Source organism: Pelodiscus sinensis, chromosome 2, assembly GCF_049634645.1.
Source record: "Pelodiscus sinensis isolate JC-2024 chromosome 2, ASM4963464v1, whole genome shotgun sequence".
NCBI classification, from domain to species: Eukaryota; Metazoa; Chordata; order Testudines; family Trionychidae; genus Pelodiscus; species Pelodiscus sinensis.
In genome coordinates, this window is record NC_134712.1 from 54,954,306 (window position 1) to 54,971,226 (window position 16,921).

The 16,921-nt window shown below is 45.7% G+C and overlaps 1 protein-coding gene across 1 annotated transcript; it reads left to right on the plus strand.

Annotated features, from left to right (window-relative positions):
* The first annotated feature begins 13,442 nt into the window (after nucleotides 1–13,442).
* MSC (musculin) lies at nucleotides 13,443–16,702 on the plus strand. Its single transcript, XM_006131566.4, has 2 exons — nucleotides 13,443–14,396; nucleotides 15,648–16,702. The coding sequence occupies exons 1-2, from the start codon at nucleotides 13,881–13,883 to the stop codon at nucleotides 15,732–15,734; spliced, it is 603 nt and encodes a 200-aa protein (XP_006131628.3). The 5' UTR covers nucleotides 13,443–13,880; the 3' UTR covers nucleotides 15,735–16,702.
* The last annotated feature ends 219 nt before the right edge of the window (nucleotides 16,703–16,921 follow it).

Genomic DNA, 16,921 nt, shown 5'->3' on the forward strand with positions numbered 1-16,921 from the left:
AGACCAAAGCTTGTCAGCCAACAGTGGCCAATACCAGATGCCCCAGAGGGAGGGAACACAAGAGGTAATCCTCACATGGTCCCTCCCCTGTCACCCATCCTTTTTATTTCTTACAGCTCTTTTATTGTCTGACCGATATAATATTTACATTAATTAGGGGAAATCCTAAATGAATGTAAACATTATATCATGGTACACTTTGCCTTTGTAATTAATGCAAACTAATGGCCATGGGTTTTTGCTCAATAGGCATTAAAAAGCAGAGTGGAATTCTCCCAAGGTCAACAAAAAACCAGGGTATGCAGAATACTGCTAGGCTGAATAAACTTGTTAAAGAGTAAACTCAAGCACTGACTAAAACAAGCAATAAGTCTCTCTCTGCATTAGCAACACTATGCTTTTTATATTTTCATATTTTAGACAGTTTCTAAAATCCATGGGTAATGATTTTCCATCTCTTTCTTTTGTTACAGAAGAACACTGTTTTTGCTCACTGTTTTTCACATCCTTAGTCAACCCTTATAATAAATGCAAAATTATCCACTAAAGATCAAAGTTTCATTTTGTGTTGGCTGTCTTAATTATAGAATCAGAGAATCGTATGACTGGAAGGGACCTTGAGAAGGATTAAGTATCACCTGGACTAGTAGTGGACAACCTTCAGACTGCACACAGCCCATCAGGGTAATCCACTGGTAAGCTGTGAGACATTTTACTGACATTGACCATCTGCGGGCATGTCTCCCCCTACCCCTTCAGCTCCCTGTGGCTGCAGTTCAACATTCTCAGCCAGTGGGAGCTATGCAAAGTGGCAGCCAATACATCCTTGTGGCCTGCAGCTTACCGCAGCTCCTATTAGCTGGGAATGGTGAACTATAGACGCTGGAAGATGTGGAGACCTGTGCCTGTAGGCAGTCGATGTCAGCAGAATGTCTTGTGGCCTGCCAGCAGATTTTCCTGATGGGCTGTGTGCAGCCTATAGAATACAGGTTGCCCACCAGTCATCTAGACCAACCCTGACAAGGCTTAGTCTACCCTGCTCTTTAAAATCTCCAGTGATGGAGATTTCACAACCTCCCTGGCTGTTTATTCCAGTGCCTGACAGACAGGAAGTTTTTCTTAATGTCCAATTTAGATCAGAATTAAACATGAAATGCCAAAGTCATCTTAGTCTAGCTAATTTGGGTGGTATATCAGAAGTTTAAGAGAGATTAAATATGGAATTCGTCTTGCTCCTGTTCCTGATTCAGAGTTTGTCTGAGTAAGTGATGAACTATGAGGAACTTGGCTAGACACACTGCCAAAATTAGACAATACCACTTTCTGATTTTTCTTTAAATTGAAGAGTTTTATATGATTTATCTTTCATTGTCAGAGATGCAATATGATTCTGTCGGGATCAGATTGCTTAGCACTGTTTCGAGTGCCAGTGTGAAATATAAGATACTTGAACTGACTTTGGATAGCAAACTGACTCTTCATTTAGGTAGTTCTGGATTGCTATTTTTTAAATATGAAATGATTTCATAGAAGATAGCACTGTTATAGCAATCATATCATTTTGTAATGACTAAGAAAAGGCATATGTTAGACTTTAATTAAAAGGTTACAAAGAAAAAAACTATGAAGCTGCACTCCAAGGGGATGTGAGGATAGAAAATACCATATTGTTTGCTTTCCCCCAGCTTACCATGTGATCCCCATTGTGCTGGATGCTAACCAGCTTATAGTTTAGTCAGACACATATCTGCCAATGGACAGATGGAGGTAAAATGCCAGATGCGCAAATCTTGCCAAATACATTTTTAAAGATTTTCCTACTTTCCTCTGTCCCAGCTATCCATCCAATGCCAATAGCTGCTTCCCAGACCCTGCCTATGGATCCTACAGCAGCTCTGGTAGAATTTGACTCTCCCCCTGCCAGACTACCTGAAAATTGAGGCCGGGACGGGGGGAGATAGAGAGACTGTGTCGGGTAGTGTATTGGGACAGGAAGTGTAAGCAGGGGTCACAACGTGGGGGAAGAAAGGCAAGATCCAATCACATCTCCCCAGGACATCCCCAGGTGCATGGGGACAGTGAGCCCTCAGCACTGTTAGGGTGTTTGTGTTCATATTGTTTCTAATGTTCATATTGCTTACATAATCTATGTGTAAGGTGCTCATGTGATCGAAATGGCGGTTCAGGGATTGTCATCAGAACACCGTGGAAAGATATGGACTTTGTTTCCTGCCTAAAACTACTCTGCACTCATCCCTAAGTTGTGCACACGATACACTAAAAGCTGTGCACACGGCTTGAAGCAGCTTGCACAAGGCACACAAATCATCTGCACCCAACATGAAGTTATGCACACCACTCTACGCAGGTTTTCCCACCAAGGATTCCCTAAAAGTACTGCATCCTAAGGGAGGGTGTGGTCAGCGGTCATTAGCAGCGTCAGCGTTTCAGAAGCCAGCGTGTAGCAGAGACGGAGTCTGCGTCATTGAGGGCCCCCTTCCCTGTATCGAAGGATCGGGAGCTAGTGCCAGTTACCCATCAATAGCAGTGTTCCAGCCTGCCAGCGCTGAAGAGGGAAAAGGCATAGGGGTCCCTCACAACTGCAGTGGGTTCCCACACCACGCTGTGGCAAAGGCTCAGCATTGGTGACCTGGGATACACCAAGCAGGGGTGTTTGAGCTCCATTCGCCTCGGACAATAACATCGTCATTGTCCCTAAATCAATCCGTTGTGGTGAAGGCCCAACAAGAACCAAACCACCATTCAACATCAGCCTTGGTTCCTGTGGGGAACGCCTGGGATTCCACCAAAATCAATCACTCCACCTTCAAGGGATAACTTGCTGTTCCTCCCTAAGGGCTAACCTGAGCCCAAAAGTAGAAGGTCGCAAGCAACCTTTATGGGTGGATTTATTGGTTGTTTTTCTTGCCTTTGTTATATGCACTTGTCAATTTAAAATCTCTTACAATATATTAGTGAACTTTAATCTGGACTCCAAGTGTGTTTCTTTGGGAAAATCCACCGGTGATCAGACACAGTGCCAGGGGCCTCCCTTCTGACTACCAGAGTGCATAACATCATGGATCTGATCCCTTATTCTAAATTCCAAATTATTCCTAAATTTACTTGTTACTGAGACTCTGGGGTAGCTGCACAGAGACCATTTACAGGACACATAAACAGAGGATATAGGGGACTGAATTACTGAAGACCAGATGCAGTGTTGGATATACACATGCACACGTGCGCGCGCACACACACACACACACACATACACACACCTGTCCTTAAGTGACTGCTCAAAGACATTAAGCACCATGAAGTCTGGGACAGGATGCGGGGTGGGGAGTGAGCAGGCTTTCCCAGCTCCTCTCTGTCAGTCCAGGTAGCATACCACTCAGGGCCATGTGACCCAGGGTGCACTGCAGGGGTCTGTGCATGCCTTTTTTGTCAAACAGTCCTTCTACCAATTTCACTGCTCCTTCAGGGTGCACTTAAACATCATATCACTGGCAGCCATGGCGCTCCACCAACAGGAGGCAGCCAACCCTGCCAACAGGGGGCACTGTATCAATCAGTGTTCAGGTGTTTGTCTAGGCCCTCCACACCCACAACTGAGGGCATGTGTCAGGATACCGTGGGATGGTACAATCTAAGGGCACTATTAGCATCCACTGTGCTTTTTGATCCTGTTAGGTCAGTGGTGCCCAAGATTTCTGTTGTGCCCTCTTACCAGTAATGGGATTTATTTGCCCCCACCCCTCCATTACTGCATAGTTGGCTCAGCAGAGGTGCTTGGGTTGAAGGCAAAGCTGGGAATGGTGGAGGATCTGGGGCTAGAGGTGAAGCTGGCTTGGGGGGTGAAGAGAGAATGAGGGCAGGACTAGGCTCAGAGTGGAGCAGAGGGTGGAGTGGAGCTGCAGCTTGGAGCAGAGCTGGCCCGAGGGCAGAGTGGGGCTGGATGGCACTCCCTTCCACACCCCGGGGGGACCTGTCTGGGCCCTGATGTACACTCTCCTCAAACATTTCTCCATGCAGCCCTCGGTGGAGGATGCACCCACACTTTGGGGACTACTGAATTAGACTGAATGCTGATATTCAAAGAGCACATCAAGAAGCTAAAAAAGAAAGCAAATTTCAGTGTATATTCCAAAAAGTGTTAAAAGGGGAGCTGACCACATAAAACTCCCAGCAATCAGTCTCACCCTGTGTCACTCAGCAGCAGAATACTATTATCCTGTATGGTCTCACTCAAGCCAGGCACACAAAATTGGTAATGAACTCACTCAATCCCATAGGTTCATTGCAGGCACATAAGAGCATAAGAACAGCCATACTGGGTCAGACCAAAGGTCCATCTGGCCCAGTATCCTGTCTGCCGACAGTGGCCAATGCCAGATGTCCTAGAGGGAGTGAACAGGTAACAATCAAGTAATCCTTCTCCCATCACCCATTCTCAGTCTCTGACAGAGGCTAGGGACACCATTCCTACCCATCCTGGATAATAGCCATTGATGGACCTAACTTCAATGAAGTTATCTAGCTCTTTTTTGAACTCTGTTAATGACTTGGTCTTCACAACCTCCTCTGGCAAGGAGTTCCACAGGCGAACCATGCACTGTGTGAAGAAAAACTTCCTTTCCTTTGTTTTAAACCTTCTACCTATTCATTTCATTAACATAAGAACCTCTAGTTCTTATGTTATGGAAACAAGCAAGTAACTTTTCCTTATTCACTTTTTCCATGCCAGTCATGATTTTATAGACCCCTACAAATCCCCCTTAGTCTCCTCTTTTCTAAGATGAAACGTCCATGTCTTTTTAATCTCTCTTCATATGGGACCAGTTCCAAACCCCTAATCATTTTATTGCCCTTTTCAGAACCTTTTCCAATGCCAATATATCTTTTTGAGATGAGGCAACCTCATCTGTACACAGTACTCAAGATGTGGGCGTACCATGGTTTTATATAGAAGCAATAATGTTTTCTGTCTTATTCTCTCTCCCTTTTTAAATGATTCCTAAATTGCTATTTGCTTTTTCGACGGCTGCTGCACATTGAGTGGATGTTTTCAGAGAACTATCCACAATGACTCCAAGATCTCTCTCTTGAGTAGTTGTAGACAGATTAGTCCCCATCATATTGTATATATGTGAAGCAGGGACCCCCGCTCCATGTCACTCTGAGGCCCCGCTCCTAGTCCCTTTCGGGTGTCTCTGGGGCCTTCTGCTGAAGCCCCTTGCTCACACACTTCGCTGACCCGTCACACAGATGCTCTTTGTCGTGTCATCCGCGCCGTCGCTGTTCGGGGTCTGGCCCGTCCCGGCCTTCCCGCCACCGCGGGGTGTTCTCTGGGCTCCCTCCGAGGCACTCCGCCACCGTCCGGACCGTCGTGCCGATCTCCCGTGGCGTCCAGTGCCCCCCCTTCCTCCCAGCTGGGTCCCACTTGTGGGGGTGGAGAGCACAGCCAGCTCCTGCTTTTCCCCCCTTGTCTCCTCCCCGCCTCTCCCCTTATGGGTGCCCCAGTTGACGTCCTGCCCCCGCACGCTCCGCGTGCTGTCCACCTTCCCCGGGGCCCTAGCACCCTCCGTTCGCGGGTCGGCTCCGCTGGCATACAGCTGGCCCGCTGCCGCGGCTGCTGCCACTTTTCCGGTCCCCCCATCACAATATAGTTGGGATTATTTTTTCCAATGTGCATTACTTTACATTTATCAACATTACATTTCATTTGCCATTTTGTTGCCCAATCACTTAATTTGGTGAGATCTATTTTAATCGCTTCACAGTTGGCTTTGGGCTTAACTATCTTGAGCAGTTTAATATTGTCAGCAAATTTTGCCACCTCCCTGAGATCATTTATAAATAGATTGAATAGGATTGGTCCCAGTACAGACCCTTGGGGGACACCACTAGTTACCTCTCTCCATTCTCCATTCCTCAGAATTTGTGCTATATTATTATAGCCAGAGACATATAGGGCATCTTGATAATATTGTTGTATCAGGAAATCCACACAGAAAAATATCGAGAGGACACAGAATGATTATGAAAATTTGCAACACTATTGCTACTACACGTTGAACCATTTAAATACAGGACTCTCTGGTCCAGCAATATCCATTCTCCAGTAGGACCACAGATGTTGCTGCACCAGAAAGCCCTGGTGCCCAGGATGCGAACTGGCTGGGAGCCCAGTCCCTGGGGAGCTCTGGTTGGGCAGGGCAGCAGCGGCGTAGTCAGTAAGCATGACCCAAGGAGCAGGGGTAGATGACAGTTTTGCGGGGCCCCGGGCAGCGTAATTCCACGGGGCCCCTCCTTTGCCACGGCGCATGCGTGGGGCTTTTTGAAGTGCGGGGCCCGGGGCGGCCGCCCCGTTCGCCCTGCCCTATATCCGCCCCTGCCAAGGAGCCTTAGCAGTGGGCAGCAGAAGCAGGGCAGCTGGTGAGCCCATTCCCAGAAAGCCCCCACTTGGGTGGGGAAGAAGTGGGGCTGCAGTGGCTGTGGAGCTCCATCTCCAGGGAGCCCCAGCTGGCCGAAGGCTGTGGACTGGAGCCTAAGTCAAAGCCCTGCATGCTGGAGTCAGAGTAGAGCCAGTCACAGGGAGGGGGAACATCCTGGGAGGCAGGGAGCAGAGGACCGCCCCTGATTCGTCAAATACCTTCTTTCAGGACAGGTCAGATCCTGAGGGTGCCAGACCAGGGAGAACATAAAAACTGCCATATTGGGTCAGACTAAAGGTCCATCTAGTCCAGTATTCTGTCTTTTGACAGGATCCAATGCCAGGTGCCCCCAGCTATGTCTACACTACACTGTTCTTCCAGAAAAAGCTATGGAAATTGTGAACTGCAATTTGCATAGCTTTTTCTGCTTCTTTTTTTGGAAGAGGCTTTTTCGACATTTGGCCTGTCTACACTGGGGCTATGTCTACACTACACTACCTCCATACCTCAAGTGCATTTTTGCACCAAAAAATCCCATAGTAAATTGACAGAATAGAAGGTTTTTACCGGTAGAGTTATTCCTATCCTCACAAGGAATAACTCCTTTTTTGCGCAAGAGTTCTTGCACAAAACAGTGTGTGTGGATGCTGCACAGGGGTTTCGTGTGCAAAAAGAGCCTATTGGGTGCATTTTCCATGGCCATCAGAACTTTCTTGCACAAGAATGTCCATACACTGTGGACACTCTCTTGTGCAAAAGCACATCGCTTTTGTGATGCACTTTTGAGGTGTGGTCGTGCTTTTGCTCAAGAAGTTTTTGTGGAAAATCTCTTCCACAAAAAGCTTCTTGCACAAAAACCCTGCAGTGTTGACAAAGCCTGGGCCAAACATTGGGGAAAAAACCCTTTTTCAGACACCTCTTCTTCCTCGTAAAATAAGGTTTATAGGGATGCCGAAAAAGCACGTCAGCTCTTCTGAAAAACATTTTGGAAGAGCTGATGCATTCTCTGGATGTGGCAAAGTTTTTATCCCGGAAAAATCTCTGTAGTGTAGACATAGCCTCAGAGGGAATGAACAGAACAGGGAATCATCAAGTGATCCATCCCTTGTTGTGCATTCCCATCTTCTTACAAATCCAGTCTTAGGGACACCATCCCTGCCCATCCTGACTAATAGCTATTGATGGATCTATCCTCCATGAATTTATCTAGTTCTTTTCTGAACCCTGTATATATTCTTGGCCTTCCCAACATCCTCTGAGTTAATAGATGTTATTGTAATGTTAAGGATACCGATCTGCCTACTCTTTTTATGAGGTTGCCCATTACTGCCTTCTCTAGGTGCTTTCCAGGAAGATTTTTTCGCTGGCAGAAAGTGGTGAATAATTTCGCATCACAGATGTGAGAATTCCACGCTCTAGCTTGCAGCTGATTAGTGAACAAAGATGAAAAGTGTTGCATAGATTATTGTGAGTTATTCTCTCCGCTGAAATCAGAGCCCAAGGTGTCAGCTTGGATTTTATTTACACCTTGATAATTTGGAGCCTTGATTTGCCTGTTGTCTCCTCTGGAACTAAACAGGTGCGCCAGCGTGATCTGAGCTCCGCAGCAACTCTAGCAAGCCAGCTATACGCCTGGAAGCGAAGACACCGGGGAGAAGACAACAATCCTCCATGCGCTCTGCCCGAGCCCATCTGTAATGAGGGAGCACTGAAGTATGAAGTGCCGTTTGTGTGTGTGTATGTTTGTGTGTGTGTGGGAGGGCGGTATTTCATCTCTCCCCATCTCTTCCGTCTTGCTCTGGTGGGCTTCTCTCACCGACTGAAACACGAGGAGAGTAACGTGGTGCTTTCTCCTGGCTGCTCGTTATTGCAGCTAATTTGTTCCAAGAGAAGAAATAAAATGCAGTCCTAACAGGCTCATACATACTGGGCGCATCTTAGCAAAAGGCTATCAGACTCATTGTAGCACTATTTCCAAATCAGAACTAATATATAAGTATTCTTCATATAGGTATATATAAGCCTTCCCCCCCCCCCCCTTAGGCTGATTGACAAAGTGAGCAGAATCCGTGTTCTCACACCACAAGGTATCTATTACATGAGAACTTTCTTCTGGCGCCAGGAGGTATTTAGAGAGTTTGCTTGGCGATTCCATAGGGGAAAGTGTGCTGAAAGTTAAGGATACCTGAGCAAAACTGCTTACTAGCCTAACTCCTGGGAAAAGCAATGAGCCTTAACAATTAATAACGTCTCCTTCTCTTTCCAAAGTTATTGAATCTGAAAGCACAGCAACGCAGAGAATAAAATAAAACGAATTAATTCTGTAAACAAGAGAGTCTTGAGTATGTCAATGTAATCACCACAATGACCAATATTTGTTCTGGAATCTGACTATTCCAAAGCCAAATGTGTATCTTTTTTTAAAAAAAAGAAACCCTCTTTTATTTGTTGAGTAGATCGAAGTAAACAGAGATAATTATTTTCTATTGCACGGCACACACAGAATTTTGTAACTTTATCTAGACAGTGTACGTTGTGTATATGCTTTTCCACATATAATATACAAGGGGCATTGAACTAGAGATAGAAGTATCAATAAATCTGTAAGAAGTTAGAAGCCAATGACATTTTCCTTTATATAGGTAAATGTAACTTATGTAGGTGAGAAACTGGACGAATGTCTGGAATAAAATATAAAAATCGCAAGACATCATAATTAATGTATATAACTCTCCAGCAAGCTCTTGGGAAGTCCTTGCGCAGGGAAAGCTTCCCTTTATGTCGATGGAAATCTTGCTTCATGATCCAGCTCTATATTGCATCTTGATCTCTTTTTTTTTTTTCTGTGACATCTTTCCTAGCGGCACAAATTGATTTCGCAGATGTTTACATATCGTTCATTCCGTGTATCCGTTTCCATTGAAGAAGTGTTGTATTCAAAATGCACTTAGTAAACACAATAACTCTAATAATCTAACATAATCAGATGTTTCCGTTTTTAAATCCTTTGGAATTAAAATTAATTGGCTAAGTATATTCTTTGATTATGTTCTCTGGTATGAAGTTCTGCTCTTTGTATGCAGAATAAAATCATGTAAATAATATTCTTACTTTTCTTTCAGAGATTCATTAAACATTTATTTGTTTTAGATGACATGGCTTAACCCACCCACTGGGTTTTATTTCTTCTTCTCTATAAAAATGGTAGAAAATCAGCTCTTTGTGCAACCACAGTTTGTTTGTGTGTTTGGAAATCACTTTCGCAATAATCCAGGTTCGAGTTTCCTGGATTTCGGTGCGAAACTTTTACTGGAATGTCCATGCTATAATCTAAACGCACCTTGGTGTTCTTTGCTCGGATCATCATTTAAAAGCACCACAGTTATATAAACGCTTCTTTATGAATGTCCACACAATATGGTCGTGTGCTCAGGAGCTCTACAGAATCCGGGTCAGGGCCCTCAGCTGGTGTAAATGGAATATGATGAGGATCTGGCCCACGATGTGTTCTTTTTGGAAGATATGAGGTGGGAAATCGTTTTTGGAAGATATGAGGTGGGAAATCGGCTGTGCATGCCTATCTGCCAAACCTCTGGCCCACATGACAGGTCATTAAGTAACGGTGTTTAGTAAACCATATGGGTGATTACTGGCACTTCTAGCAGTGACAGGTATGTCTGTGGAGGATCGGTGAGCATAGGACTGTAAAGATCACTATTTTCCTTCCTTGAACACCTTTGCGATGTCCGCTGTACCCTTTCCCTTTGAAACTGACCCACGAAGTATCACAGCATGAAGTACTTTTGTCTTAGGTGGTAGTTACTAATGAATTCCCCCCTCCCCCCCGAGAACTGTCAGCTCATCTCATTTTATCCATGTTGCAAAATTATTGGAAGACAGAAGGGATTAAATCCTGACCTCCCGTAGGCAGAATTTCGCAAAATATGTGGCCCTTGAATCCCATGACGGTACACGTAGCAAAGGGGCAATAAATACTAAAGTCTAGTCTAAATTGTCCCATAGCAGCACTTGTCTTCTTTTGTTGTATAATGTTCAGGGTATTTCTTTTTATACATTATTTTGCACATTCTTCTTTGTCTATAGGGTCAGCAGATAATACCCATTAATTGCAGACTGTGAATAATTACATTTCCCCCCTAAATCCTTTCCTTACGCCATTATTAAGCTGTTTGACGTATGATCTGTAGAAAGTTTGTTGTTTATACCTGGAAAACTACAAAGATCAAAGTATATATATATATAGTTAATTCTGATTTACACCAGTTAAGGGACCCAATCATTATATATTTTATATACATGACTTCCTGCCACCCCAGTTTTATGGATTCACAGATATATGATATAAACGTCTCTTAAATTCCATGACCTCCAGTGGTCAAGTCATTTCTGACATAATTTTGCTCTATTCTAAATTATCGCTTAAGAAAAAAATTATTCATACCCGTCTCACCCCAAAATTTGAGCTTATACTGGGCCAGAAATAAAGCGGGCATAGGTACAGCTTTACCTGCTACTCGAAGTACATGTTGTCTTCGGACAGTGCTTAGGGATTCTCGACTAAAGTTCCTAGCCACTAAAATGATATACATAATAAACATGATCATGAGTTACTACAAAGATAAGGAGCCAAATTCCGTGTTTATGGATTCGAATCTCTCCATTTATTCTGGGTTATTTACCAATATTCCTATCCACAGCCCTAGAATCAAGTGCAAAAATTAAGGAAAATACATATTAGCTACTCGCATGTTGCCAAAACATAAAGTCCTCTCCTCCTGTCCCCGCGCAAACAAGGACTTCCGAACTCTTTCTCTAGAAATACTTAAGGGGATAGATTTTCTGTGTGGCATCACCTTAAAGTCAACAAATATGACAGGTCAACAAGGGAAAGGCCGTTTAAGAGTTCTCCGAAGAAGGCCTTATCTCCAGCTCTACATAGCTACCTTGGTATTTATACTTGGCTCTGCGATTTCCAGGTGGCATGCACAGTATTACACAGCGAGGGCAGAGGTCTTCCACAGTGGAGCGGTACCGTGAATTCAAACTGGTGACAAAGAGCAGGATTTGGTTCAAAGTTTGTCCACACTATCTGGTAAATGAGTAGAAACCCATTGAGATCGAATTCTGGGTCAATATAGGAACGAAACTTTCCTTGTTCAGTAGCTTAGAGAGCTTGCATTATTGGAGGATGAAAGTATTTATTTTAAAAAAGTAAGCATGACGTAATGCGCTGGCCCCATTAAAGAATTTATTTTGAAATAGATCTGCCGGTCAAGCCTAGAAGAAAGTTGGTGTCTAATGGATTCAAGGAATCAAATTCTGTTTTGTTTCACACGTGTAAATCCGGAATACCTCCTTAGACTTCCATAGTTAATTCTGATTTACACCAGTGGCGATTTTGGCTCACGATTTGTAATAACCGGGAACTGGGTAAAGAGATTTTCTACTCACTCACTCCATTTTTTCAGGCGATTTAATCAGATGAAATAAACAATCAATTAGATTTTAATTCGTCGAGGAAACGCTAGGCGTGAAAGGTGAGATTTGCCAATGTCAAATTTCAAGGCTGGGTACCATTTTCCACTCTGTTTAGAGAAATTCAGCACTTTCCCCCATTAATCTTTAGCAAAGAAAGCGTTCAGACCGCACCTGAATAAACAATCCAGACTGGGGGGAAAAGAAAACCCTATATGTGCCCCTGATGTGTCGCTCTCACTCTAAATGTATATTGATAGCATGCACTAATAGGTAACTAACGCATAGTATATTCTTGCTGAGAAAGCCCATCGCCTCATCTGATTTCCCCTGCCACTACAGCATTATGTGTAGGACAGAAAGCAAGCACTCAGAGTCAACCCAAGTTCAAGGGATCCAGTTGCAAGTATCATTCGTGTGTTTCAACGGTTCAAGGAATATTGTTGTCAAGTTTCACTTGGAAAGTTTGCCATAAAATATCCTTCTGTTGAGTCACGCCCCTATTGATGAAGACATTTATACAACATTACGGGCCCCCAGAGTAAGACCGCAAAACTCCCGAAGAGCAAATTACAACGTGCTGGGTGAAATTGGTGAGGAAAACAAGGATTGTACCCGGAATTATAGCAAAAGGGGCAGTGGCCACTTTGGTCGACAGATGAATGTATCGAAAAGATTAAGGAGCTAGATTTAAGACAGATCGTTCCACCTGTTGTAACTATCTGATCCCCACATTATCTGCAAACTGAAACATTTATTCTAGTTAATTGTATCCAGACAGGGTCGGGAAGGCCAAAGAATGAAGAAGGGTTGAGTAAATAATAATACTATACCAATACTATCAATCGGTTTTGAAAACCAATTCTATCGGTTTTGAAGTTCTCATTTTATTGGTATAGTACCTTTTCCAGTGGACAGAGTGTTTAAGCATGATTCTCCCCGCCCCCCACTAGAGAACCTGAGCTGATCTCAGTGAGGAGTTTTGGGTTTTTTATTTTTCCCTTCTCACTTGCGTCTGGTCCCCAACTCATTTGTCTGTGGGTCAGCGGCCCCAGACGCAAAAAAGGTTCCCCACGCCTGTCATACACCTTTGCACCGTGAGTAACCCAGTCACTGCATATAATTCAATGCAAGCAACCTCCATAACAGGTAGACCAGCATTTAAACCAGGGGTGCTACATCCCCGGCAGATGTGGCCTATTGCCTACCATTGCAGAGCTGCCCTCCCCCCCAAAATGGGCCATGCATCTTCGATCTAGCCTTATCCGGCAAGGCTTGACAGGGCCCTTGCAATTTGCTGTAAAACGCTGCTCGCTCTACTGGAGCTGTAGGTCCAAGCCGTTCAGATGGAGCTTTCAGTCCCTCTCAGGCACTGACCCCGCAGGACACTGAGCCGGAGGGAGGACGGGCAGGGTCACCACTGTGATGCTGCGCTCCCGGGGAGAGGCAGTGTCCGCCACCCCCTCCCTCCCCTCTGCAACGGGCACGGCGGAGCGCTGTAGGTCCAGGCCGGCTGGGAGTCGCTGAGCCGTGTCCCACAGCTCCCGTGCGGCTGCGGCCGCCTCGCCCCGCACCAGCCCCGCCTGGTGGCCGGGTGACGCCCAAAGTGCCCGCAGCTCGGTGCTACTGCAGGCGGGCGCGTGACCCCCACAGCAGCGCCAGGCTCCGTGACGGGCGCACCCCGCGGCCCTGGGGAAGGGCTCGGGCGCAGCGCGGGAGGGGGGGGGGGCAAGGGAGGCGGGAGCGCGCCCCCACCCAGCCCCTTGCCCTACCTCTCGCCCCCTCCCCCTCCGCCCCTGCAGATGGTTCGCTCCGGGCCCCCGACTATATAGCCCCGGAGGCCGGGGGGGATCCCCCGAGGGCGGGGCGGCCGCGGGGCTGGGCGGACTCCTCGCCTGCGCTGCCTGCCCCGCGCGCGGCTCTCCCCGGGGAAGGGCGCGTGCCATGTCCACCGGCTCGGCCAGCGACGCGGAGGAGCGGCCGGGCATGGAGCTGCGCGGGCTGTCGCTGGGCTACCCGCCGTCCGCCGCCGCTGCTGCTGCGCGCCAGCCCCGCCGCCCGCCCTGCCCCGCGGCGGACCAGTCCTCGGCGGCGGAGGAGGAGGACGAGGAGGAGGAGGAGGAGGACGGCGAGGGGCGCTGCGCGCCGGCGGGAGCGGCCGGCGGCTGCAAGAGGAAGCGGGCCCGGGCGGGCGGCAAGAAGCCGGCGCTGCTGGCCCGGGGCGTGCCGGGCGAGTGCAAGCAGTCGCAGCGCAACGCGGCCAACGCCCGCGAGCGGGCCCGCATGCGGGTGCTGAGCAAGGCGTTCTCCCGCCTCAAGACCAGCCTGCCCTGGGTGCCGCCCGACACCAAGCTCTCCAAGCTGGACACGCTGCGCCTGGCCTCCAGCTACATCGCCCACCTCCGGCAGCTGCTGCAGGAGGATCGCTACGAGAACGGCTACGTGCACCCTGTCAACCTGGTAAGGCCCCTTGGATGGAAGAGCCAGCCAGGGCTGGGGCAGGAGGGGCAGGAGGGACGGGCATACGGATGGCAGACACTGGCCCCAAGACGCCTCCGATTTTGGGGGACCCCAGCCTGGCACGCCCGGAGCCTGCTGGGCAGAGGTGCTGAGCTGCAAGAAGTCGATGGCTTGGCACACTCGGCACTGCCAGGCGGTGAAGTTGGGTCCGATCAAGAGCTGGCACCTTTGGGTCTGAAACCATGGAGTCAGTCCGGTCCCAATAAGAGCAAGCGGTGCGAGTTGGAGATGGTCGCATGTTAGCTATGGGAGAGGGAGTGTTTGTAGAGAGGGAGAACAGACCCATCGACGTGTGTTTATTTTTATACGCTGTCATTTCCCCCCTGAAAAGTAATTAGTGATCTAACTCATCTGATCTAGCTCTCACTTCGTCCCCCCTGAAAAGTAATTAGTGATCTAACTCATCTGATCTAGCTCTCACTTCGGATGTTTAACTTCAGCGTCTCTATAGCTGGCATACTATATTTTTCAGCCTCTGTTAGATTCCTCCTCCCCCATTTCTTTGAACTGTGCAGATCAGAATGTTGCTAATGGTCAAAAGAAGACCCAGATTTTCCACTCAGTTACAGCGGTGCAAAAAAACCCTGTAATAATCCCATTTTCACTAGCATAGCGAAAAGCCAAGGTGGGCCCGAAGTGATGTAGACGCTGGGTGTGTTTTTGTTGGGGAGTATGAACCAGAAACCTTTAACAAATTCACTCCTTGGCTATTAGGCAAGTTAAATCATTGGGGAAATTTTAAGTCATTGTGCTTCAGGTCATTGCAAGCTCTCACTAAATCAAAACTTCAAGACCTAAGGTATAAAGAAGAGTATTACTGTTTTGTCTGTCTGGATGTAATAAGGTGGTTGATTATTTAGCACTAGTTTAAGGGTCTATTATTTATAAAACTAGGTAACCAATTACAAAGCAGTTTTTAAATGTTTTATATTTGGACCTGAATAAGTGGATGCTGATAATAAAAACATAGTTGAGGATTATTTGATTCCAATTAAAATAATTTTAGAGAGAATCAGTGTGGAGTGCTTCCCAGTGTGACTAAAATGGTTGTTTTTCAAGGTGGGGTACTAGAAAATTAACTGTTAATAAAAGCTCCAGTTTTACTTTTATAAAAGTAAAGTGCAGTGCAATCATCCTTCTAATGTGAAATGGCTTTTTTGTTTGTTTGTTTGTTTGTTTGTTTGTTTACAGACTTGGCCATTCGTGGTTTCAGGAAGACCAGAATCTGACACCAAAGATATTTCAACAGCCAACAGATTATGTGGAACTACAGCTTAGCTGAAGTAAAGCTAATTTTTTTGCTGGATATTTTTAAGAGCAATGATTTATGAGCACAAAACTAAAGGATAGGATGGCGACTAGACACTATCTGTAACAAACTGTGTGAAATCTCTGTACCCTATCCCTTCTTTCCCCTTAGAGTTCTGAGGGGAAATGCACTTAAAGGGAAGCAATAAAGAAGGGAGGAGGTAAGATGGGAATTTCTCTGAACTGGCTGGCTGCAGCAGCTGAAGTCCAGGATTTGGAAAGGCCTTTCTTTTGCTGCATCACTACTACCACTGCCTGAGTAGCTGTTGACCTGAGGCTTTTACAGTAATGGAAGAGGAATATAAGATTATAGAAGTAAAAGCATGGACCATAATCCGACTCTACAAACTAATCCCAAACAGTGTTATTTGTATTCCAAAGCAGTATTCTAGAGTAGTTTTGAAATTCAAATAGATTTATAATATATTTCGATGGCTTTTGTATTCATGAATCCTATTTTGTGCATCTATGCAATAAATATAGTCATATTACTTTTGTCCTTTTTAACTAGATTTTTCTTAAAAAGACACCAATAGTAGCATAAGCGAGTTAGTTTATAGCCCTTGAAATTAGGTTACTGCCCTTCTTTATGTGTTAAGGTGTCATATACAAGAGCAGCAACTATCCTAAGACACGTTAATAGATAGGACAAAGTTCCCGTGTCTTAACCTGGAAGGGATCCTACCTACTGTAAAACTGGGATACATGTGTTGTAAGGAATGTATTTGTATCAAGCTATAAAAGGTCAAGAAGTTTTAAATATTTTAAACAGTCTGTCCTGTCATTATGCTCATCTATGAAGGATGTTAACCCTATTGTGTATTCTAATGACATTTCTTTATCTAGTAAAGTGCTATAATGCGGATGCCATCAAATGAGTTGCAAATGTAAATATCTTTATTTTTTTATAAATGACATTAAAAGCTTTGTTACAACAATTTGCTGACTTGGTGGTGCTATGATAGTTTCTAGCTGTGTTAAAGTAATCGTATGTCGAGTTTAGCCACTAGAGTTGTGTCCTTGTAGCACTACAGTGTGTAGATGCTTCCTACATTGACAGAAAGGGTTTTTCCATTGTTGTACTTAATCCACCTCTTGAAGAGGTAGTAACTAAGTCAATTCAGGTATGTCTAGACTATATGCCTCTGCCGACAGAG

Excerpts from the sequence above, each read along its gene's own strand:
- MSC (XM_006131566.4), top strand. The coding sequence starts at position 13,881 with ATGTCCACCGGCTCGGCCAGCGACGCGGAGGAGCGGCCGGGCATGGAG. Across the intron at positions 14,397-15,647 it reads ACGTGCACCCTGTCAACCTG|ACTTGGCCATTCGTGGTTTC; the intron begins GTAAGGCCCCTT and ends GTTTGTTTACAG.